Source organism: Halichoeres trimaculatus, unplaced genomic scaffold, assembly GCF_033239565.1.
Source record: "Halichoeres trimaculatus isolate MK-OKI-2021-1 unplaced genomic scaffold, fHalTri1.1 fHalTri1_scaffold_12, whole genome shotgun sequence".
Taxonomy (NCBI): domain Eukaryota; kingdom Metazoa; phylum Chordata; class Actinopteri; order Labriformes; family Labridae; genus Halichoeres; species Halichoeres trimaculatus.
In genome coordinates this window covers 32,271,261-32,294,747 of record NW_027437190.1, presented here as the reverse complement: position 1 = coordinate 32,294,747, position 23,487 = coordinate 32,271,261, and the positions used below count along the sequence as shown (strand labels likewise).

At 44.3% G+C, this 23,487-nt stretch overlaps 1 protein-coding gene across 4 annotated transcripts; it reads right to left on the bottom strand.

The window, feature by feature from the left end:
• Positions 1 to 210: 210 nt before the first annotated feature.
• adam15 (ADAM metallopeptidase domain 15) lies at positions 211 to 23,158 on the bottom strand. Of its 4 annotated transcripts, none has more exons than XM_074683517.1 (25): positions 22,482 to 23,158; positions 22,085 to 22,176; positions 14,211 to 14,287; positions 14,041 to 14,119; positions 13,850 to 13,926; positions 10,729 to 11,008; positions 10,320 to 10,385; positions 10,163 to 10,234; positions 9,909 to 10,078; positions 9,752 to 9,836; positions 9,520 to 9,668; positions 9,259 to 9,436; positions 7,916 to 8,008; positions 7,622 to 7,817; positions 7,332 to 7,440; positions 7,050 to 7,245; positions 6,854 to 6,931; positions 6,606 to 6,717; positions 6,368 to 6,515; positions 4,888 to 4,996; positions 4,241 to 4,309; positions 3,299 to 3,346; positions 2,822 to 2,917; positions 1,785 to 1,933; positions 211 to 1,293 (listed from the first exon to the last, which is right to left on the bottom strand). In XM_074683517.1, the coding sequence occupies exons 1-25, from the start codon at positions 22,630 to 22,632 to the stop codon at positions 1,230 to 1,232; spliced, it is 2,943 nt and encodes a 980-aa protein (XP_074539618.1). In that variant the 5' UTR covers positions 22,633 to 23,158; the 3' UTR covers positions 211 to 1,229. The 4 variants fall into 4 exon arrangements, with proteins under 4 accessions (XP_074539618.1, XP_074539619.1, XP_074539620.1 ...); XM_074683518.1 differs by having other exon boundaries at positions 2,822 to 2,887; XM_074683519.1 differs by lacking the exon at positions 2,822 to 2,917.
• Positions 23,159 to 23,487: the final 329 nt, after the last annotated feature.

Genomic DNA, 23,487 nt, shown 5'->3' with positions numbered 1-23,487 from the left:
AAGACTGACTGTGGCTAAACCCCTCTTCCATATCAAGGCCATGATTGACAGCTGTGTGGACCAATCAGGATCCTAACCCTGACCCTGGGTGAAGAATGCTGAAAGGAAACCTGAGAGACCCTTAGACTCAGTTATGTTTCCTGTCCGGTCTGAGTGAAGAGCGACCAAGAGAGACCAAAAACCAGAGACCACAAAGAGCTCTTTTGGTTTTAGACCTTTATTCATGAGGAAGTCTTTGACTTCAGGAAAAACACAGACCAGATCATCTTACAGCATCTTTGGTTCGTCTCTACCATCTGCTCACTCTCTGAGCGCTCAGTCCAAACCAGCTACACCCCCAAAAGGGACCATGCCTCTGAGGAAGCATCAGGACGATCGCTGAGTGTTCGTTTCATTCACTGTGTCATGAAGTTAATGTGGCGTTACAATGGGACCGGTTGGAAACAGGAGCGCCCTCTGCTGGGGCCTCTGTGAACAGACAGGATGCTCCCCATGTTGTGTTGATACGAACAGATCCTTACATCACCCGCCGTGTTTCAGAGGACCTCCAGGTTGAAAACAAACACTTTAACCATTCTTAGTCTTATTGATCTGATTAGTCTGATCAATCTGATTGCTCTGATTGTTTTTCGATTTGATTGAGGATTTATGGGATATTATTTTCAAACTTATTCTTCAGATCTTGATTGTTTTTCCCTGAATTCATCCCAAACCTCATCACCCTGACTTCTTTAATCCGACCTCTCAGGTTATCCTCCGACGATGAGACTAAAGTCCTCTCTGAGTCCGTCTGAAGGTTTTTTATCCGTCACGATGATCACTTCCTGTAAACGATCGTCCACTTCAGGCCATTTGCTAAAAAAAGTCTCTTAACGTATAAAAATATCTGACGACCTCCATGGGGCCGAGGACCACAGCTTTGGAAGCTCTCAGGGTCCTTTTAAAGGCACTAATTTCTGTCTTTCTCCAGGGGGCGCTGTGTCCTCCATCGGGACACTGAAATGTGACATCATCTGCAGCAGCTGTCAGTCAGAGGATGAGGGTTCGATTCCCGAGCAGCAGAAAAGGCACTGAAGGTCAGAGGAACGTGAAGTGGAGTTCAGGACGGAGAGAGATCAGACGGCAGGTTGTCTTCATCTTCATCATCATCATCAGTTCATTTAAAGACAGCGTCTCTCCACTGACTCAGCTCCGCCTTGCACCGACTCGCCCTCCGGAGCGCGTAGACGTCAGAGTGGAGATGAGTCGACTTTCTGAGGAACTGCGGGACGGATGGGAGGAAGAGGAGGTCTTCTGCAGAGAGACATAGAGAGATAAAGACGGAGTCATGATGTCATCACTTATAGGTGACATCTAGTTTTACTAAGCATCAGGAATCTGTCCTCATTGATGTTTATTAATTATTATTAATATTGTTATGTTATTGATGTTTCCTCCCAGTGTTACTCTGATAGCTGCACCGTGTGTGGATAGAAGCGCCCCCTGCTGGAGCCTCTGTAGAAATGAGGGAGCTCTTCTTCTACTCTTCCAATATGAGTTTAATTAAAAAATAAATGCATTTCCTGTTGTCAGGTCGTTGGGAGTGATGTAGTGACAGAATTATCAACTCCTGCTCTGATAACTGTGATAATCTGAGACCTTCTGACTCTGTAATCCTGGTTTTCTCCTCTCCGTGGAGTAAAGTGGTGCCTCCTCTAACTTTGAAAATAAACATTCATTTATTTATTTCCACAAACGTCAGCCCCTCAGGTTTCGGAGGCTCTGATTGGCTGAAGCGGTCGTACCTGTTGAGTCCAGCTGCAGGTGCTGCAGCTCTGGGGATGGTTGGTTTGGTGTTGCAGGTGAAGCCGGGATGAGGGGGGAGGGGGGGCTGGGATGTCGGGACCAGAAGGCGGGGCTTAATAGGCACCACGGGTTTGGGTGGAGCGGGGACCTGAATGATGCATGATGGGAAATAAGATGAGAGTCTGAGCAGGAGAAAGGAGAGTTAGACCCGGACGTAAAGCTCCGACTCACCAAGGAGTCGTGCACATGCTCAGTAAGACAGGAAGTACATCATCACTTTAGGTGTTTACGCAGGGGAACAACAAACAGTTCTACGCCGCCATCAGAAAGATGACTCTAATCTAGGCGATTACAGGAAGCTCTAATCCTTATCAGATTATTAACTCTATGTTAACACAGCAGACATAACAATCCACATACAGAAAGTACTTCCTGTTTCTAAACCAGCTCAACCAATCACAATCCAGCAACAAAATCTACAAACACCCAGAGAAACCTGATTCACACAATCTGACCAATCATAGATCAGTGATCTCGGAGAAATCTGACCATTCAGAGATCAGAAAATTTGGATTAATTTGACCAATCAGAGATCAGTAATCCCAGAGTAATCTGACCAATCAGAGACCAGTAATCTTAGAGTAATTTAATCATCAGAGATTAGTAATCTCAGGGTAATCTGACGAATCAGAAATTAGTAATCTTAGAGTAATTTGGCCAATCAGAAAACTCAGATAAATATGTCCAGAGATCAGTAATCTCAGAGTAATCTGACCAATTAGAGATCAGTAATCCCAGCATAATCTGACCAATCAGAGATCAGTAATCTCAGTATAATCTGACCAATCAAAGATTAGTAATCTCAGGGTGATCTGACCTATCAGATATTAGTAATCTCAGAGTAATTTGGCCAATCAGAGATCACCTCTCATATATTTTTCAGTCTAGATTTCTCTCTACATGCTACATGCTAAGGGAGCTACATGCTACATGCTATAGGAGGTACATGCTCACAGCCTCCATCATGCAGGTGTACCTGTGTAGGTGAGGCAGGGTCAGGGGGGAGTGGCTTGTTGGGCGGAGCTGGTCGGCTCACCAGCGGCTGGAAGGTTAGCGAGGAGGAAGAGAGCAGCTTAAAAGAGGAAGAGGAGGCGATGAAGCAGCGTGCAGTGAGGTTTGTGTTAGCACAGAAATATCAGATCCAAACAACAGACCCAGGATCAAACCAGACAGACAGAGGGACAGACAGACAGATAGAGGGAGGGACAGACAGACGAGCCTCTGACACAGTTAAGTCAGTTTGATGAGTGGACCAAGGTGTAACAATAAATCCTCCACATTAAACCCTCTGATGAGGAACTAAAACCGCTTAAAGTGAAACCGTTAATGTAACTCTAGTCCTCCAAGCAGCAGGTGGCACTGTAGGCATCAGAATGACCCCAATCATCTGGACATGTAGTGTGGACAAACACAGGTGACAGACAGCAACACTACACACTACAGGTGACTGTACCTGGTATGGGGGGTCAGGGGGCAGAGGCTTGGTGGGGGGGGCGGGTCGCTGTTAAACAGATCGCACAGCAAAGAGACACGTCAGCAGGTCACATGATCAGGACGGTACACTGAGGTTTGATTCCTCACAAATTTATACAGATACAACTACAGTGAGGGGACTACAGGGGTTCATAGCTCTAGACACCTGTCACCAGGATGTGATGTCATGTTTCATGCTGACATCAGCATGTGGCATCACAAACATCTGAACTGTCCCTTTAAAGAGGCAGTATTCTGCTTTCCCATGATGCCTGAATCCATGAAACCCCTAAATCTCTCTGTAAACTGATTGAAACACTAATTTCTAAAGGTAGCACTAGATCTTCATAAGTATCTCCAAACTGGCTCATGTCATGTTGAAAGGGAAGGGCCTCAAACACCAAGGTCTGCCTGTAGCAGCCAATCAGAGGGAAGGGGGTTTGTGGAGCGAAGAGCCTTAAAGAGACAGCAGCTAACAAAGTGTTTCAGACAGAGGCTGAAATAAAGGTTTACTAAGCACCAGGGAGAAAAAAATATTTTTCTTTTTTAGCTGTAAATCAAGTGAAGTCACTACGGAGACACCAGAGGGACAAAATGATGTCTAAAAAATAACAAAATACCCCCTCTTTAACCTGGGACTCTTCAGATTTATTTTTTCTCATTCGACAGCCTGCTGGTCCTCACAGGTCTAAACATGAGGGGACACCTGGGTGTAATTACACTTTGACCTGTGAGGACCTGTCAGGACCTGAGAGGACCTTCACAGACTTTACATTGACTCAAACATGCAGAGCTGGAGCACAACACAGACCAAACAACAACAACAACAACAACAGTCAGACAGTTTGTACGGTGGCCTGTTTGTTAGCAGCAGAAACACAAACAGACATTAGCTCCTCCAGCTGAGGTCAGGTGAGGTTACCTGAGGCGGGGGTTTTAGAGCGGGGTCAGGGGGGAGTGGCTTAGAGGGAGGAGCAGGTCTATCACGATCCTGATAGGAGAGAAAACAGGAAGCAGAGTGATACATGCAGAGGAGGTCAAAGGTCAAGCAGGTGAGTGAGGACGAAGAATAAAAACACACACTTCCTGCTACTTCCTGTCGCTGGGTCTTTCACAATAAAAGCATGATAAAACATGTTTTCTTACGCAACAGTTCATCAGGGCGTAAAACTGAAAAGCTGAAGTGAAACAGGAATGTGTAACTTCCTGTTTCAGAACACATCCCTTCCTGTTTCTAGAGTTGAAGCTTGATAGAAAGAATAGGAGCATTGCTCTATCTGATTGGATAAAGACGTAAAAATAGTGTATTCTTCACTCTTTCTATAACAGACTACATTTCCCAGAATCCTTCGTAGCATCAGAGGTTTTAAAGGTAATTTTAGTGATCCTGCTGAGCGTAGGACTTTATAGCATCATTGTGGTCAACTCTTCAGGTGCAGTTCCTCTCTGCAGGATATGAACGTGCTCAGCTGGACACCTGAAACACCTGGACGTTTACTTCCTGTGTGTAGTTTAAAGGTGAGCTGTGTCTCCCTCAGGTCAGAGGGGAGGACAGGTGTCCGTGGTTACCTGAGGGGAGGGCAGGTTCAGAGGGATTTCGGTCTGAGGCTTCAGGTGATATCTGAGAGGTCGGACCTGATCCCCGTTCCTGTCGTCCACTCGCTCCATCACCGGCGTCCTGACCCAACAGGAAATAAAAACACAATGATGAACGTGCAGTCTGAGGTCAGAGGTCACAGAGACTTCCTGTTTGAGAGTTGACTATAGCTCTTTAACATGACTGTGTTACCACTTCACATCTGTATCTAACACACAAACAGGCGAGAACATAAAGACTAACAGGTCACATGACCAAGATACAAAGACTAACACAGGTCACATGACCAGGACCAGGAGGAGGGTTAACATCACAAAGTGTTCAGGCTCTGACCTGCAGCGTTCAAAGTTTAAAGCTTTATTTTCCCACACAGGTGGAAAGCTTTAAAGACTTTATTACCCAGAATCCTCTGTGACATCTCACCACAGTTTACAGCTCTTAAAGTTCAGATCTTAAGATCAGATCTGAGTCTGACAGAGAGAATCAGAGCAGTCTGGACCTCCTCAGGAGAAGGAGGAGATTTACCAGGTGAGAGGAACTCTACACCTGAGCCAGAGTCTACAGGGAAACAGGGCTACAGACCAGCTGTACCTGCGGACGTGGGCAGGGTCAAAGTCCTGACCCAGATTCTCAAAGTGAGTCACACTGCATTATGGGAAAGACATAGAAAAAAGAATAAATCTCTATTATCATTGTTCAACAAAACTGTATTGTAAGGTCTGTATAAATAAATAAAAATATAAATTATTAAAATTGACATAGATGACTGTAAATAAATATAAATAAATAAAAGAATATATATTATATAAATTGAGCATAAATGACTGTTAAAAAATAAAAATCAATAAAAAAAAAATCTATAAATAAACATTAATAATTGTAAATAAATATAAATGAATGAAAATATATATTCTATAAATAAACATAAATTAATGTATATAGATATAAATTAATAACATATATATAATATAAGTAAACATAAATGACTGTAAATAAATATAAATAAAAAAATTGTTATAAACCAATATAAATAAATAAAAATATAAGGTAAATAAATATTGATGAATGTAAATAAATAACAATAAATTTAAAGCAATGTAAAAAAATAATGAACCAATGTTTATTTATATAAATAAATGTAAATAATATTGAAATGTAAATAAATATAAACAAATATAAATAAATATTAAAAAATATAAGTAGATATTAAAAATAAATAATAATAAAAAAAATTCACAGCATGTAAATCATTTCACTTCAAACACGCACAGACGAAAAAAAAATAACAGTCAAAGTGATTAAGGGGAGCACTGACAGTAACAGTGAGTCATACACTGCCACCTGAAGGACACATGGTGTAAGAGCACCAGGAGACAGAAGGCCAAATATGCAGAGCAGCTTGTTTGGAGGAACAAATAAACCACACACACACATGCACACGCTGAGTGTTACCGGCTGTGCTGGCGAGCTTTAGTGAACGGTCCATTGTTGCAGAGAAGAGCTCGTCTGAAGCGAGGGAAACGCAGAGCGAGGAAGAGGAAGACCACGGGCAGGACGAAGAGGAAGATGATGAGCAGAGCCACACGGACCGGGTCGGATTCTGAGGGGTTGGACAGGGTTAGTGGATCCTGTACAGAATATGTGTGTGTGTGTGTGTGTGTGTGTGTGTGTGTAAGAAAGAGAGAGATACCTCCGGGGGACCGGGCCGGCCCACTGTCTACGCTGCCGCCATGACCCGAGAACTTGCAGTCAGGAGGAGCCCAGCCCACCTCACAGTGACAGTTCTTCATACTATTACACACCTGACGCACACACACACACAGATTAACAACTGAGGATGGATCATGTAATTGAGTCTCTGAGCTCTTTGAATCTTTCTACAAACACTAAAACATGGAGTAACAATCTAAACCATCAGCTGATCAACCATCCACTCACCCCGTGACCGTTACACTTAGTGCGACATTCATCCACGCCAAACACCGACACGTCCTGACACCGCTGGTTCAGACAGGCCTGAAACACACACACACAGACTCACGTTAAGTTTTCTCTTTAATGATCTTTAAACTGTCCTTCTAAATCATAAATATATTCTTCTATTCCTCCTGGCCTGCAGGGGGCACTGTCTGACCTTTCCAGGGCTGCAGGCAGTGCCCTGGGCCACAGTGGCCGGGTCGGACACGTCATCTCCCAGGTGGAAGAAGGTTCCTCTGCAGACCAGGTCACTGTGGTTGAACTTGACTTTGGTGGTGAGGATCTCTGCGTTGGTGCCCAGCAGGGGGCGCTGCCTGCCACCCTGACACTGGATCCTGCCACAGTGAACGTCGCTGCAGCGATGACAGATACAGTTCATCACATCCAGATTCTAAATAAAAGTGTGTGTGATGTGTGTGTTCATGGTGTGTTTTCTCACGAGTTTGCACAGGGGATGTAGGAGCCGTTGTTCAGCTGACCACAGTTCCCAAACTTGTTTCCTTGTTTGTTGACGGAGGAGAAGCAGACGGGAGGAGCACTGGTGGCATCTGCACACACACAGAGGTCAAAGGTCAGAGGTCAAAGAGGTACTGACAGAAGGCGCTCTCAGATGTTTGATTCAAACTTAAAACGTTAAGTCGGGAGGAAAAACTGTAAATATGAAATAGATCAAACAGACATGCTCAGTTTGAACAGGTTTCTGCTCTGGAGGTCAAAGGTCAAACTCACTGGGTCCCCACAGCAGCTGGCACTGCGTGTTCATGCTGGCACACACTCCTCCGTAGCAGTAGGAGGCGCCGTCCTCACAGGGCTCTCCGTTCTGCAGGAAGACGTTTGGCGGGCAGTAAGGGGAGGAGCCTGTGCAGAACTCAGGGAGGTCGCACTCTCCAAGGGGGTCACGGCACACGGAGCCCGCAGAGCGCAGCTGAGGGGGACCAGAACCAGAAGGAGGGTTAGATGTGAAAGTCTGAGCATTCATGTTTTTTATATGAGTGTGTGTGTGAGTGTGTGTGTGTGTGTCACCTTGCAGTCCTCGCAGCAGATGCCGTCAGACGAGCACTGAGCTCCAGGAACCAGCTGACAGGTGGACGCGTTACAGCACGGGTCCTCACACTCCTGACAGACACAACAAGGATGACTTTACACACATGAACAGGTAAATATAAAAGTGTTCAAGTGGTCAGGTGATAATACAGGTGGTAGGCCTGTCACGATAATCAATAAATCGATTAACCGACTGATAAATAAATACGTCCTTGGTAAGTTTGCCAGCCTAGATAAAGTGACACGTGCATGCATGTTTGTTTTCCTCCTCTCTTGTGACCAAAGAGGCTGAATGAGAAGATGGCTCACTACGTCTATCTTTCCTAACATCAAGGTGCATACGTTCTATAGCGTATTTATAGCGGAGTGAGCATCTGTCAAAAATGTGATCTTTGGGGTGAAGACGGGGCTGCTCGTGCGTACACACGGAGAGAGCTGAAGCGAGCGTCCTGAGGGGTAAGGAGGAAACACGCTAATATGAGTGATGGCACCAAAGATACGGTTCTTAAGCCGCCTGCCACAGTCCCAGTGTGGGAATATTTTGTTTTTTATCAGAATGAACAAAGTGTGAGCTCATGAACACCAACAAGCTGATATGTCGCATTTGTTTGAAAATAGTGGCGACGAAGAAGAAGAAGGGGAGGTGCAGCGGAGCCTTGTTCTTTGACAATCCGCTCTTACTGAGGCTTTTGGTCTGCAAAGTAAATAGAAATAAAAGCGCCAAATGGTGGCGCTCAAAGACAGCTACGTTGCCAAAGAAATGCAGCCCTTCAATACGGTTGAAAGCCAGAAATGTTAAAAATGTTTGACAGACAGTACGGATTGACTGGGAAAAAGTACATGTTACAAACAATTCAGGAAATGTATAAACTCCCTTTTATTTAGGCTATAGTTTTTATTGTTGTTGTTTTTTTGGAGTTTCGTTTTTTCTTTAGAGACAGGGTCTATGTTTTATTGTTTTTGATTAGTATTAATTATTTTCATTGACATGTATTTTTTTCTAAAAGAGTCCATTTCATTTACATTGAATTTTTTTTCTCTTTCTTGTTTGTTAAATTTATTATATTTCTTGTTTAATTTATCTTATTTACCTTTTAATTACAGTTAAATACTCTTAAGAAATTAAAGTTTCTTGCTTTTGATATGGTGTACTCACTTTAATATCCCATTTATCATAATTACATCAATGAAAAAATGGAAAAAAAACTAAATAATATTGACAATAATATCGTTTATCAGCAATCATATTTTGGAAAACTATTGTCTAGCAAAATTTGTTATCGTGACAGGCCTAACAGGTGGTCATGTGTTCAGGTGTGTACCTCCAGCAGCCCACAGTCACACTGCTCTCCCTTCTCCACATACAGGTTTCCACAGCGCGGTCCTCCCAGCAGACGGTCAGGCTGTGGCACGTTAAACAGACACATCCCGCCGCCGTGCAGCAGGCTGACGGACAGATCTGCAGCGCTGCAGCTGCTGAACTGCTGCCCAGGCATGAACCTGGGGTCAGAAAACAGAGTGTTACCTGGAGCTGAACACACCTGAGGTCAAAGGAATCAGTTCAACACAGTTAACGTTCTCACCCAGTGGACGGCTCCATGATGCATCCTCCGAGACGCGCTTCGTTCTCACAGGAGCAGCGGCGCTCAGCTGTATCGTGACTCATCCCTAGATTGTGACCAAGCTCATGGGCGACGGTGGAGGCCACGCCCAGAACGCTGACCAGGTGATCCTTAAAGAGAAACACACACAGGTGATCAGTATCCTCTACCACCAGCACGCTTTAACAAAGACAAGAAAGAACGATGATCTCACCACGTTGACGCCACCTGAGCGGTCTCTGGAGCACATGGACGACTGAGACGCCATCCCCACCGTGGTGCCATCAAACGACTCTCCCCTGTAGAAGAAGAACTTTTTAGACGAAGCATCAGGATTATAATTTAGCGTCTCGGATCAGTGTCTAGCCTACATGATGAGCTGGGCGTTGTCATGGCGAAGGCGTGGCAGCAGCTCCCGGCTCCTCCAGCTCAGGAAGTTGGTGAGCGTGTCTGTGGGATTCCTCTGCACCTTGATCTTATCCCTGTCGCTCCAGATCTCCAGACCGGTCAACGCCACGCGGACATTCAGAGGACGGTAGAACTAAAGGAAGAAAGACAGATGCTCTTTTCTTCTTCTACATGTTTAAAAAAACCTCACAGAGCAGAAAGGTCAGAGGTCACTCACCCAGTCCACCTGGTTGGCCACGTCCAGCATGCGGTAGATGATGGTCTTGTTGTTCTTCTGGTAGTTCAGGAACTGTGAGGAACAGAGACGGTTAAGTGCTGTGCTGCCACCTGCTGTCAGAAACTGGTTCTGCTCTACGTCAAAGACTCAGACTGACCTCTTGGTGGTCGGCTACCAGCACCAGCTCGATGTATTTGGTCTCTGACAGGATGTCTCTCTTCCTCTGCAGGTGGACAAACAAAGGTCAAAGGTCAGAAACTGGAGTTTGGAGGTCTGAAAGTAGAGCCTACGACCTCAATCTCAGAGTCAGAGGCTCAGTCTACTCAGTTAGCTTGAAGCTAAACCTCTGTGGACTCAAGATAGCATGTGTGCTAGCCAACCTGTTAGCATATTTTAACTCTCTGATCTGGGAAAACACAATACCCATGATGCTCAGCTGCTTTTCAAATAAGAGTGGGAAAACAGCTTGAAGTCAGTGAGAAAGTTTCCTCAGTGTTCAGCCTGTGAGTATATGTTTATGGGTGAAATGCACTCTGGGAGATGTAGTTTCCTGTTCTCTGCCTCACCCTGTGTGTGTGTGAGGAGCTGTGGATGGGGGGAACAGGTGTGTGAGACACCCCACAGCCTCCAGCACTGTCTCCCTCTAGAGGGCTGGTGGAGAACAGCAGGTGGACTTCCTCCCCATCTTCTCCTCCTGCTCCTCCTCCTCCTCCGCTCCCTCCACTCCCATCTCCTCCGCTCTCCCCTCCTGCTCCCTGCTCCTCCCCCTGGTGTTGGTGGAGGTGGTGTTGGTCCTCCTGAGGCTTCAGCTCAAAGCTCAGGGTGGAGTTGATGGCGATGACTCCGCTGTGGGAGGAAACAGAGGACGGTTTAAACCTCAAACAGCTCTCACAGCTCGCTCCAAACTTTTACGAACAAACTCTCAGAATCAGGCCAAGCCCTCCTCATAATCTGATTAAAGGTTTATTCTGTATTTTTAAACATTGGCCCCTTTTTCACAGATTTTGGGGACAGAATGTTGAACGTGTCCAAATGTTTTGTAACTGCTGCTGCAGGTGAACGAGCAGTAACACACTCCCTGATCCTACAGAGAGAGAAAGGGAGCGTTCAGTCATGGATTCTTAACCACACACACGCACACCTTACATCACTCTACACATACAAACACACTCGTAGCCACCACACACACAAACACAAACAAAAAATGTTTAAAGAGAGTGTATTTTGCTTTTAGTGCTGCTTCATGTTTGTAATAAAGCTGGATGTTCAGACTGAGCATGTGCAGAGTTTTCAAACCTCTACATATCCATACGTCATAAAAATCACTAAATCTGTCTGTAAACAGATCAAAACAGACCGTTCAACAAACAGCACCAGATCTGCACCAGATCTTATCTCCTTACTGCTTCATTACACATTGGAGGGCCGGGCCTCAAACACAAAGGTCTACCCATTGCTCCTCCCCCTGACAGGCCTCCAGGGGGCTGTCCAATCAGAATGAAGGGGGTTTGTGGAGCAGGGAGCCTTAAAGAGATACTCTGGGATGGAACAAGTTGGGTCCTATCACAAGGTTTAGGGCAGAAATTACCCCTACAGCAGTGTTTTTGTGCAGCAGAAGCCCAGAGCGCTCACACCAAACACCCCCTCCCTGCTCCTCTGCCGGTTTCCTCTGCACTCAGACGGGGCCATATTTTACTTGACCAAAAACACAAATAAACAGACTTCCACTGAAAAAATCTGATATCTGTCTGCATTCACGCTTTATTTAGAGAATTTTCAGTGCGTTACTTTCACACAAAAACACCACTAAATAAGGCTCTAGCGCTGCACCGCTGCAGAGCCAAAGCTGGCTACTAAGCGCTCGCCGCTTAGTGTAACGCACTGAAAATTCTCTAAATAAAGCGTGAATGCAGACCCATATCAGATTTTTTAGGTGGAAGTCAGTTTATTTCTGTTTTTGGTCAAGTAAAATATGGCCCCGTCTGAGTACAGAGGAAACTAGCAGAGGAGCAGGGAGGGGGTGTTTGGTGCGAGCACTCTGGGCTTCTGCTGCACAAAATCACTGCTGTAGGGGTAATTTCTGCCCTAAACCTTGTGATAGAACCCAACTTGTTCCATCCCGGAGTATCACTTTAAGGAGCAGCAGCTAAAACAAAGTGTTTCAGAAAGAGGCTGAAATATGGGTTCACTAAAACACCAGAAAAGGAAAAAAGGGTATAAATGAGCTTTGGTTACTTATAAGGATACAACAGAGGCTCCAGAGAAACAGAATACAGACTGAAAAAAGCTATTTCTGTTGCTGTAGATGTTAATATAAACAGAAAAGATAAATAAATGTTGTTAATCATTGTTTATAATAATGCTGCTATCAGAGCTGATAAATTAGGTAAAGGTCTTTAGTTTCCTACAAGTGTCTTTTAGAGCTCAGAGAGTTCCGGAATGTTGTGACATCATCAATGACAGAAAGCTCTCTGTCCTTGTTGAACATTCTAGAACCTCATTGATGGAGGCTGGCTGCAGAAAGACCAGAAACTGCCTACACATAAGCCAAAATAACAGACTTTTACGGTGTTAAAAACATATTTACAGCCTGGTTTAAAAAACATCTAGGGTCTGAAATGCTAATTCTGCTATCAGCACACACTGAACAGGGGTGAATTTTTTTTCTAACTCAGCGGTTTAGAAGATAGTAGATTGTTTTTTTGTCCAATCAATGACACAGCTCAGCTCACATTACTGACAAGCGGCCTATAGCTGTTAGAAAGGAATCTTAAAGCCAGTGTCATATCCAGTATGGTTGAGTTCGCTAACTAGCTTCATTTCACGGTATCAGGAACAGACAGGAGACGTTGTGAAGACTACGTCCATGTTTTATACAGTCTGTGGCTGCAACACACTAAAAAAAACTTCAAAAGCTTCAACATAACACCCGGGAGAAAAAAAGACTTTTCTGAGCTGTAAATCATGTAGAGAGGGACAGAATAAAGAGTCAAGAAAATAAAGTCCACTGTGATGACTCAGATTAAACTCAAAAGCCTTTTTTATTATAAACTTGCTGATCTCAGCAGCTGTTAACTGCAAATGATGAATAAAGTTCCTGTTTTTGAGTGTGTGTGTCCGGTGTTTGTAAGTTACAGCGTGTGTGTGCAGCAGGATGAAGGTCTCTTCAGGACAGGTCCCACTCTTTAAGCCCTGACTCATCTGAACCCTAAAACCTGTCAGAGTGACCCACATACTGAACCAGCACAGGTTTAATCTCAACTGAATGTTAACGATTCTGACACGGTGTGTTGAAAGTTCCCCCTCATTAGGTCCCTGACCTCAAACACACAAAGTGGACCAGGTTCTGATCACGCTGGTTTTCAGACCCCCTTTAATCCCACTGAGGCCTCCACGCTGCGGCCTGCAGGGGTCAAAGGTCACTGAGTGATCCGGATCAGTTTGACCTGCGGAGGAACGCCGCTCCGCTCGCTCACGTTTTCTGCTGAGCTCACACACAAACACAAAGACCTGAACCACTGTAAATCCTGGACTCTGCACAAACCGGATCAGAGGGGATTATTTTTCAGAATTCTGTTAAAGTGTTAAAGAGTCCGAGGTGGCCTCCCATACCACTCTGACCCAGCTCTGTGCAGCCGTGTGTGTGTGTGTGTGTGTGAGTGTGTGAGGGAGAGACAGGTGACTGACCGGAGTCCGGAGCAGGTGCTCAGAGCCACTCTGGACCGGGGAAATCCTCGGACGTTGCCATGGTAATAACAGTGAGTCTGCACAGAAAACCAAACATGTCACCGCTGGACACACACACACACACACATACACACACACACACACACACACACACACACACACACAATCTGACGGTGCGTTCACTGACTCACCACAGGGCTGGCTCTCACAGACACCCCTGTGCCGTTGGGCAGGTAGTAGAAGACGTTTGGTGGTTTGGGCAGCAGGTCGCTACAGACACATACACACACATATCACACACATTGCATTACACTCCATATGTTCTTGATGCATTCAGGATTCCTCAGTAAATCCCACTTACTGGTTCTTCTCTAGGTCCAGTAGGAAGAGTCGACCTCCGACCTCCAGCCCACACTGCAGCCTGTCAGGATGACCGTCCTAAAACACACACACAGGAAATAAATACGGAGAGGACGCACAAGGGCCACACAATCTGTGTCATACTGTGAAGAACGTACACCCCAGAGTTTAAGACGTCAAACCTCCATATACAGGGTATATGCTAAAACCCTGAGGTTGATTTCAATACCTTTTTAAGACTTTTTAAAAAACCTTACAAAAAGTTTAACGACTTTATCGCGACTTTGAGTTGTTGTTGGCGACCAATCTTTAACAGTTGTAGTTTGCATTTTTACAGAAATTAGGTAAGGTGGTAAGGAATAAAGCTTGAAAGAATAAATGAAACTAAAGGCAGGTTTATCGACACTCCCACAACAAGTAACAAGACTTATTCAAGGTCAACTTACCAAAAAAAAAAAAAAAGAGAAATTATTTCATCATTTTCAAAATTTAGGACATGGGCCTTGTGTGATTTGCTTTCATGTTGTTTTTAATTTCTCTTTTTAAAACTAGTAGTAATTCATAGCTGGTGTATATTCCTCTCACAATCTTTATTGTTGTATCTTAATGTAACTAAAATCTTTATGTATTTATTTTATTTTATTTTATTCAATTTTTGTACTGACTCTAAGTAAGTAAAGTAATTCTGTTATATTCTTTTTCATAACTTTATCGGCCTAATGTTTAATGTCCTAATCAGGGGACAGTCGCAAGGAGGAAAATAAATATTCATGGATATTTTTGGAGTCAAAGCTTGAATACCAATAAAATATAATACCTCATAAAACTACAATTAAGACTTTTAAGGGCCTCAATTTTCCCCAAATTGATTTATCAACTTTTAATACTTTGTAAGACCCCGCAGACACCCTGATATAGTATAGTGTCCGTGTCAGGTTTCTTTTTTAGTACTTTAGGAAGTGGGCGGGGCTACGGACATCCGTTGACCAATCAGCAGGATTTCCTGCCTGTTGATGAAGGAGCTCTTTGAAGAGGACACACTTCCTGTCCAACACCTCCGAGCTTTCTCCTCCCAGCTCACAAGGATGTCCAGGTGTGTGTGTGTGTCCCAACCACAGATCCATTATCCCAGTTTTCTTTTTCACATACAGGACCTGGACCTGAGGAAGTTTTTGTTCTCTAACTTAAACCTGCTCAACAACTTATCTGTTAATGATTCATTCCTCTGAACTCAGACTTTCAGAAAAACAGACGACAGACCGATAAAAAGTGACCTCACCCAACTTTTAACCATTGTTTCTTTGAACGCTGTTTCTATTTCCTCCGTACGATTGTACATTTGGTGTCTTTTCAAAATAAAACAAAGAGATAGGTTAGTGTAAAGCTGCAGAAAGGCTAAATTTAACTATTACACCTTTGACATCAAAAGTCTTCATAATTCCCCTCTTCTATTACCTGTGACCACTGAGGTGTTTTTCTGCCTCTACATACGACGGTTTAGAGCAGAGAAGAAGAAATGTTGTCCAGTGATGCCATCAACACCTCTGAGACGATTTTAATCAATCAGAGTCAGAAATACTCTGTTCATATCTGAAGAATATCACGGACTGATCCTTTAAGCCAACATCTGGAGGGGTTCAGCGCCCTCCGTCTGTCTGAGGACGTGACCCCAGCCCTGCAGGGTGGAGCACACGTTTGATTTTAATGGAGGAATTTTGGGTGGAGTGCTCCTTTAATCGAGCAGAATTCCCCTCCAAGGCGTGTTTGTTTTCTCCACCCTGTCCTCTGTGCTGTGTGGTGCTGGGGTCAGGTCATTGTGCAGCAGGATAGGGGTGGGGGGGTGGCTGAGTCATTGAGGGTGGTTTCATACCTCAAACAGGAAACAGTTATTCACAGACAGGAAGTATAAAATCTGGACCTCTCTCCAGGTTTCAGAAACGGTCTGAGTCTGAGAGATGAAAACTCAGGCGGAGGCGTTCACCGACCTGCCTTCTGTGTGGGAAATGAAAGCTCTGTCATTCAGGGTTGGACCCATCTCCCTCTGTAGCTCTTACAGAGGTTTCATGAGTTTATTTTGGGTCATTGAACAAACAGAAACATCTCTCAGGATCTGTGACAGAGAGAGTTTCTGTGGACTCGTGTCGCAGAGCTCGTCACCCTGAGCTCTAGGGTCACAACCTGCAGATTACAACAGGTATAAAAAGAGCAGAAATAAAGGATCCAGAAGAAAAATGCAGCGTAATCGGTCAAATCTTTCCAATAAAAGTTTCATAAGGAGATTAAAGGAGGACAATGATCCTGCTGACCCGGTTTCCTCAGGTCACAGGTGCAGACTGTAAACCCTCACCTCAGATGTTTACAGTTGCTGAAGCTGTCAACAAACCTACAGCACAGACTATAAACAGACCAGAGACAGCATACAGGCCACAAACAGACCATTAACAGACCCCAAACAGACTCAAGACTACTAACAGACAACAGACCAAAAGCAGACCATTTACAGACTATAAACTAGGGATGGGCGAGTACCGATACCAGGTATTGGTATCGGGCCGACACTTGGCCTTTTTTCAAGGTTTTGGTACTCGTGAAGGCTGCAGATACCAGCAGCAGATACTCTGGGCAAGAAAATCTTCAAGCAAGCGAGTCAAGCAAGTCCCCCTCACCACTAGTTGCTGCTAATTGCCGCGGTTAAACACCATGGTAAATGTGCTTCAGGTCCTGTTCAGACAACATGAATGAACCAGGGGGAGTTAACAGTTATGCTGTTTTATTTTGCTCTTCAGTTTACTGTAAAAAATACTTTATCTCTGACAGTTGCTAGTTTTATTGGGCACTTTGAATATATATTTTCTAATATTTATACAAATAATTTCTAAACTCAGAGAGAGTTGTTCGTGTTTTATTTGGACTTCATGTCAGAGTGACTGTGCTATCTCTGTTAGGAATCACCTGTCACTTTTAATTTAAATTTTATGTTTCAAAAGTACGAGTAGTATTGGTATCAGTCTGAAATAAAAGTGGTATCAAACATCCCTACAACAAACAGCAAAGATACTTCAGACTGCAAAAGACAACATAGGGACCACAAACTACAAAAAGACCATAAACAGACTACAGAAAACATACAGACCACATACAATTGACACACACTAAACAAACTAGAAACAATCAGACTCCAGACCACAAACAGGCCAAAAACAGACCTTAAACAGACCTTAAACAGACCACAAACAGACCTTAAACAGACCACAAACAGACCTTAAACAGACCACAAACAGACCTTAAACAGACCTTAAACCTTTTGTCACCAAGCTCCACTCAGATTCTCCCAGAATCCCTCATCGTCTCTACTGCGCAGACTCTGGCTGGACAACTGCTACATTGGTGGCGCCTGAGGCGGTATTTTGGCTTCAAAACTGTACAAGGACAAATGGCGGAGCCACGCTGTCCACTCTGAATACAGTCTTTGCTCAAAACAGACTAAAAAACAGACCACAGACGCACCTCTCTTAGTCACACACACACCTTGAGATAATATACACACACAAAAACCTTTGCAACAGGAACAGGACCTGGTGCCAGTAGTACGAAGCAAGATTAACACATCAGGGAATCTCTAAGTTACTTGGAGTGACTCAACAAGACATTTTCATACTACATAGTTGGGTATCAACTCAGTAAATGAACTCAGGGTTGGTCAGTGCATGATCACATAAAAGGGGCGGAGTTTGCAGCATCTGACCAATCACAAACATGGAGAAGTGGGAGAAACTCTGCAGAGCAGCCTGATTTACCCTGGAGGAGTGATAACCTCGCACACTCTGGTGCGTTACGCATGGCTCCATCAGTTTCCAAATGGAGCCTGTTCCCCCGTTTGTCATTCCCCACTTTCACCTTGTTTCCTCCTCTATTCACCGTCCTATCATCTCTGATTAAAGGCACAGAAAGACTAAGAAATGATTTTTTTTTTTTTTAAAGACAGAGAGAGTCCCAGAGCCTGGATTATTCAAACACATCTTCAACTGATCTGAGAAGAAAAGCAAAGCATAGTTTCTCCCTGAGTCACTCGTGTCAGACCAACTTCCTGTTTGTTTCTTAAACTCAGTGAAAGCTGTTCATCCCAGAGAGATCAAGGGACTATCTCTGAGCTCACCTGGACTCACCTGGACTCTCTCAGCTCAGATCAGGACCAGGATTTCTCTAACTACAACTCTTTTAAGCTAGCTCTGAGACGGACCAATCAGGAGTCAGCGTGTGTGAATGTTCAGCGTGTGATAAAGTTTATCCATGTGGGATGAAATCAGATGGCTAAAGGGTTAAATAAAATCATGTTTTTAAAAACGTCTCTGTTTCATCACCGCCCTCTCTTCTCAACACTGTTTGAAGCTTTCTCCCCATCTGCTTCACCCCCTCCCCCTCGACTTGTTGTTCCCTCTTCTCCCCTAAATTTTCTCTCCCTCTCTCTGTGGTGAGGTCATGTCTCTCGATGATGTCAGAGCTGCAGACTTTGGGCGAGGCTCCGAGCCGTCGACCACAACAACATGAGGAGGAGGAGGAGGAGGAGAAGCAGAGGGAGGGCTCATATGTTCTTCAGATGTTAGAGGAGGATGTTTGAGTGAGTGAGGGGTGTCTGCTCAGTCTGTTTATAAACCACTTCACTGATTTCTACACCGCCTGAGAGTTTAATCTGCAGCAGTGCATCATGGTCTATCAGATTTACCGTGCTGGGTATGAAATAATCAGACGTTTGCTGCCGTGTTAGGATCCTGAACTCCTGCTCCTCTCACCGTTTGAGTTCCTGTGAAGCGGCACAGATCAGCTGATTACAGACTACTCTCAGCTCACACAGGAAGAGTCAGACGCTAACAGAAACCTCCGCTCCTAAAGAATGAAGTTTTACAAACTACAGTTCCATGAGTGTCCACTAGAGGCTGTGTGCAGAAACAGCAGAAACCACATACACAGCCATTATAGAAGCTGATTCTTTACAGCAGAAATAAACATGTTTACAGCCTGCTTCAAAACATGAATTATTATAGTCTTGTTTTTATTACAGTCTGAGTTATCGGGTAGTCGTTGTGGACCCCATTATTCAAGTAACATTTTTTTACTTGAGCACTTGAGCAAGCGCTGTTTTTGGCGACATAATTTGAACAAATACAGCGTTACATTTGTGACCCAGCTTTTTGTCTTCGCCTGACTTAAGAGAGTAAGCAGGAAAATAATTAACAGGATAAAAAAAGACTTCTCCAGCCAGAGCTTTAGCACACTGAGTCAGATTTCAGCAAAAACAACTGCTTTACGGCAGGTACGGTACCTTTCTAGGAGCATGTTTTTACACCAAAAGTGTTATCTGAGAGTACTTAAACAAAAACGATGAAGTTAATGAGCAGTGTAAGATATGTGGCATCAAACTTGCACGCCATGGAATAACTAGTTTGATGCTTTACCACATGGTGGTAGCCCCTGTTAGCATGTTGTTGTGACGAAACCAGAGTGGAGAAGATAAGCCTGTTAATAACCAAAATGGTAACTTCTAAGCTCCTATTGGCTGATGGCGTTTGTTAGGCCAGAGTACAAGCCACCGCCACAGAGAACAATATCTAGAGCAGTGGTCCCCAACCCGTGGGCCGCAGATTGGCGCCAGTCCATGGGCCAATTGGTACTGGGCCGCACATAAAAAATACTCAACCTACATTATTTCAGTTTGATTTATTGTCTAATTCTGACCAATTTTTTTTATCTTGGATGACAGTATTCTCTCTTTCATATCCATCTAAGACTCATTCTTGACGCCGAATCCCCCAAGCTAGCAAAATGACAAAAAAAAAAAATAGTATCGCTTTATATTAAAATCCTGTGATAAGCATTAATAAGACCTTTGTAAGTACTTATAAGATGCTTATTCACATTATTATGTGTTTATAAGACTATATAACTGCTTAATAAGTGTTTTATAAGGTCATTGTAAGGGTTAGGCGTGAGGCCCCACAGGTTAGGTTTAGGCATGGGGCCCTGTATGGTTAAGTTTAGGGGAAGGGCTGGGGTAGGGCTCAAGAGAGACAAAAGCACAAGACAAAAAACAAAGAGGGTCAGGGTTAGGTTCCATATACCTTACAGGTTAAGTTGTCTTGTATCAACTATTACATTGGCCTTATCAAACACTTATTAAGCAGTTATATAGTCTTACAAAAAAATAATAATGTTAATAAGCATTTTATAAGTACTTACAAAGGTCTTATTAATGCTTATTACAAGACCATAATATAAAGCGTTACCAAAAAAATTAGTATCGAATATCTGTATGAGCAAAATTGGTGCATCCCTAGTTAGGGCTCTGTTTTTGTTCATAGGTTTGTTTTTGCCTCTTGAGGTCATTTGTTTGGCATTTCAAGCAAAAGCGCTATTCGATATTTAAAATTATTCGAGTATAGTCGTCCCCCTCACTCCACCCTCAAGCTGCCATCGCTACCCCCTGGCCACATACAAATAGAGGGACGTGTCTTCCTGCATGTGGATCATCAAACTTACAGTGCTAGGTGGCGGAGTTTGCCAGTGACTGTTGATCTGCAGACAGTGCCCTGCTTTCCGCTGGATGCTTTGCTCTCACATGGCTGAGCAACACTGTGGAGATGTGATATGCTAGCCTAACCTTGCGGAGTTTGCACTTCACCTCATGTCGTTTATTTTCTCAAAGAAGATCCTGCACTTCCCAATCCATTATTGATCCCTCCTGGTTCATGTTGGGCTGTAAAACCTCAAACCTGCTGACTCCTCGTCAGGCTTTGCTCATTATGTCCATTTGTTGTTGTTGTTCTAGGAAATACCATCTGGTTTTCTGTGTTTAAATAAGTGTGTGTCTTTGGGGTTAAAAGTTGGATTACTATGTGTTTCTTTGAGCAGTATCATTGGACCGGGACATGATCATCCTGAGATATAACCCTCTGTCCTGAGTTTTCCTTGTGAGCTCAGTCACTAGATGTCGGGGTCCGCATTTTTCTTCGCACTCTGTCGTCAGGCTTTCTTTGATCTGTGATATTCATCTTGAGTTAATAAAATCTGAGACGTCAGATCATCATCAGCTGACTGTCAGCTGTTCTCCTGAGGTTCATCCTCACACACAGAGCTGCTCTGTGATCCTTCAACATAAGAAACCAGTGCAATGCTCCTTTAATCCAACACTACTCCTTCCTCCTGGTCTGGGACGGGGTTGGGTCGGGGGCTTTTACAGGAAATGATCTCACAGCTTCTGTCAGCTGCACAGGAAGTATCCGTCCCCTAACACCCTCCCCTGTTCCTCGAGCAGGAAGCTGCTGGTGAAAGCTGTCAGCGCTCCAACTTCCTGTCTGAGCCACAGGCTGACTGCTAATGAGACAGGAGAGGAAGAGGAGGAGAGGAGGAGGAGAGGTGGTTTCCCTTCCTCCTCCAGGATCAAACCTGCTCCTTATTCCTGACAAAGACTGAAAATCAAAGATGAAGGTTCTAAGTCTGCTCTGTTTGTAGTTTTTCTCTCTGAACTGGACTACAAAGTCTCTACAAAGATCCTCTGAGTGAGTCTTCAGAAGACTAAGTTCAGGAGTTATTAAACCTGAAACACAAGAATCTATCTAACATGGTCATTAAGTCAGGATGCGCTTCACACAGTTTAAAACGGTGAACCTGAATCCACCTTCATCCTCTCCTCTTCTCTCCTCTTCCTCCTCCCGTGACCCTAACCAGCTGACATCACACCAACCAAACAAACTTTGTTGGGTGAGTGTGATACAGACTGAGGGGATGACACACCTGAACGCAGCGAGAGCCCTCTGATGAACCATAACCATCACCTGACCCCTGACCTTTGACCTGTCAGAAAGCCCAGGTGTCTCTCACCTGGAGAGCTTCAGCCAGGCTCCTCCTCTGACCATCCACCAGGATGAAGGGACGGGTCCTTCCCAGCAGGGGGCGCAACCTCCTGTCCACACCTAGGGACACAGACAGTGGTCCACACATGTTTTAATCCACAGAGCAAAGTGAAGGGAACAGGTGCTGATGGAGGAACTCAGGTGTTAATGTTGACAAAGACAAACTGTGTTTATTTTTAAATTCTTCCATGTTTATTATAAAACTAATCAAACTTCAACCCAGGTGAAAGACCTGAAAAAAAAATCAGTATTTAACATTGAGCAGGTTAATGACGTCATTATTACTCTGACACCTGGGCATCGAGCCCAGGTAGGTCAGAGGTCAAACACAAGCGGAGGTGACCGGATAAAGTGCATCACGCTACCTGTCCCGGAAAGCCTGTCGGTCCAGTCCGTGGATCCGTCCATAGGCTCCAGAGCTCCGTACTGCGGTGCGTTCAAGGACCGGGCAGCAGTGAGCACAGCCCGGCCGCTGAGCAGCAGCAGCGGCAGCAGCAGCGCGGCAGCCCCGCTCATCCTCCTGCGTCACCGGCAACCTGCAACAGGTTGCTGCTGTGTGATGTGTGAGGCAACCCCGTCCCGTCCCGTTACCTCAGCGTGCCCGAGCACCGGGGGAGGCTCCGGGGGAACTCCATGCTGCCGCTCTATCCGGTAACATCCACAGAAACCAGTGGGTGAGAGATGCTGCTGTACCGGGACGGGGACCGTTAACTCGGCTGTGATTCAGCGGGCAGCCCGCCCGGTCCTCCGGTCCTCACTGTTATCTACGCAGCGCTGGAGAAACAGTTTCTGGAGCCTCGAAGTCCTGTTAACCCGGTTCGAAACGGCTCGGTTTGAGTCTGCTGGGTTGGTCGGGAGGGCATAAAGTTCTGTTTTAAGTCGAGAGGGTTTGAGGCTGTTCGTAAACGGAGGAGAGATCATCTAGTGTTTAACCAGACCTAACGCTGACGTCATTTAGCTCAGTGAAGCTAACCGGAGCTAACAGGACAGAGGCCGGAAACACACTGCGACATGGTTTCCAAAATAAAAGCCGAACTGTAACTGAAACTATTTAGTTTAAACCATAAAAGTGAAAAAAAAAAAAAAAAGATACAACGCTGAAGCTATTAAATCAAACAAAGAAAGAAGAAAACAAAGAAAAAACACAACAATGTGTGAATATATATATTAATATATATATAATATTAGTATAAGTGTAATATCTAAGAAATAAAAAATTAAACACATTTGCTCTGTGAAAAAGAGTTCGATTTCTGTTTTAGTGAAATGACTGAATTACAGGAAATGTCTCCTCTTTATTTAAAAAAAATACCATAATATATAAATTCAATATTAATGCAATGATAATTAATTAATAAACAAACATTTAAG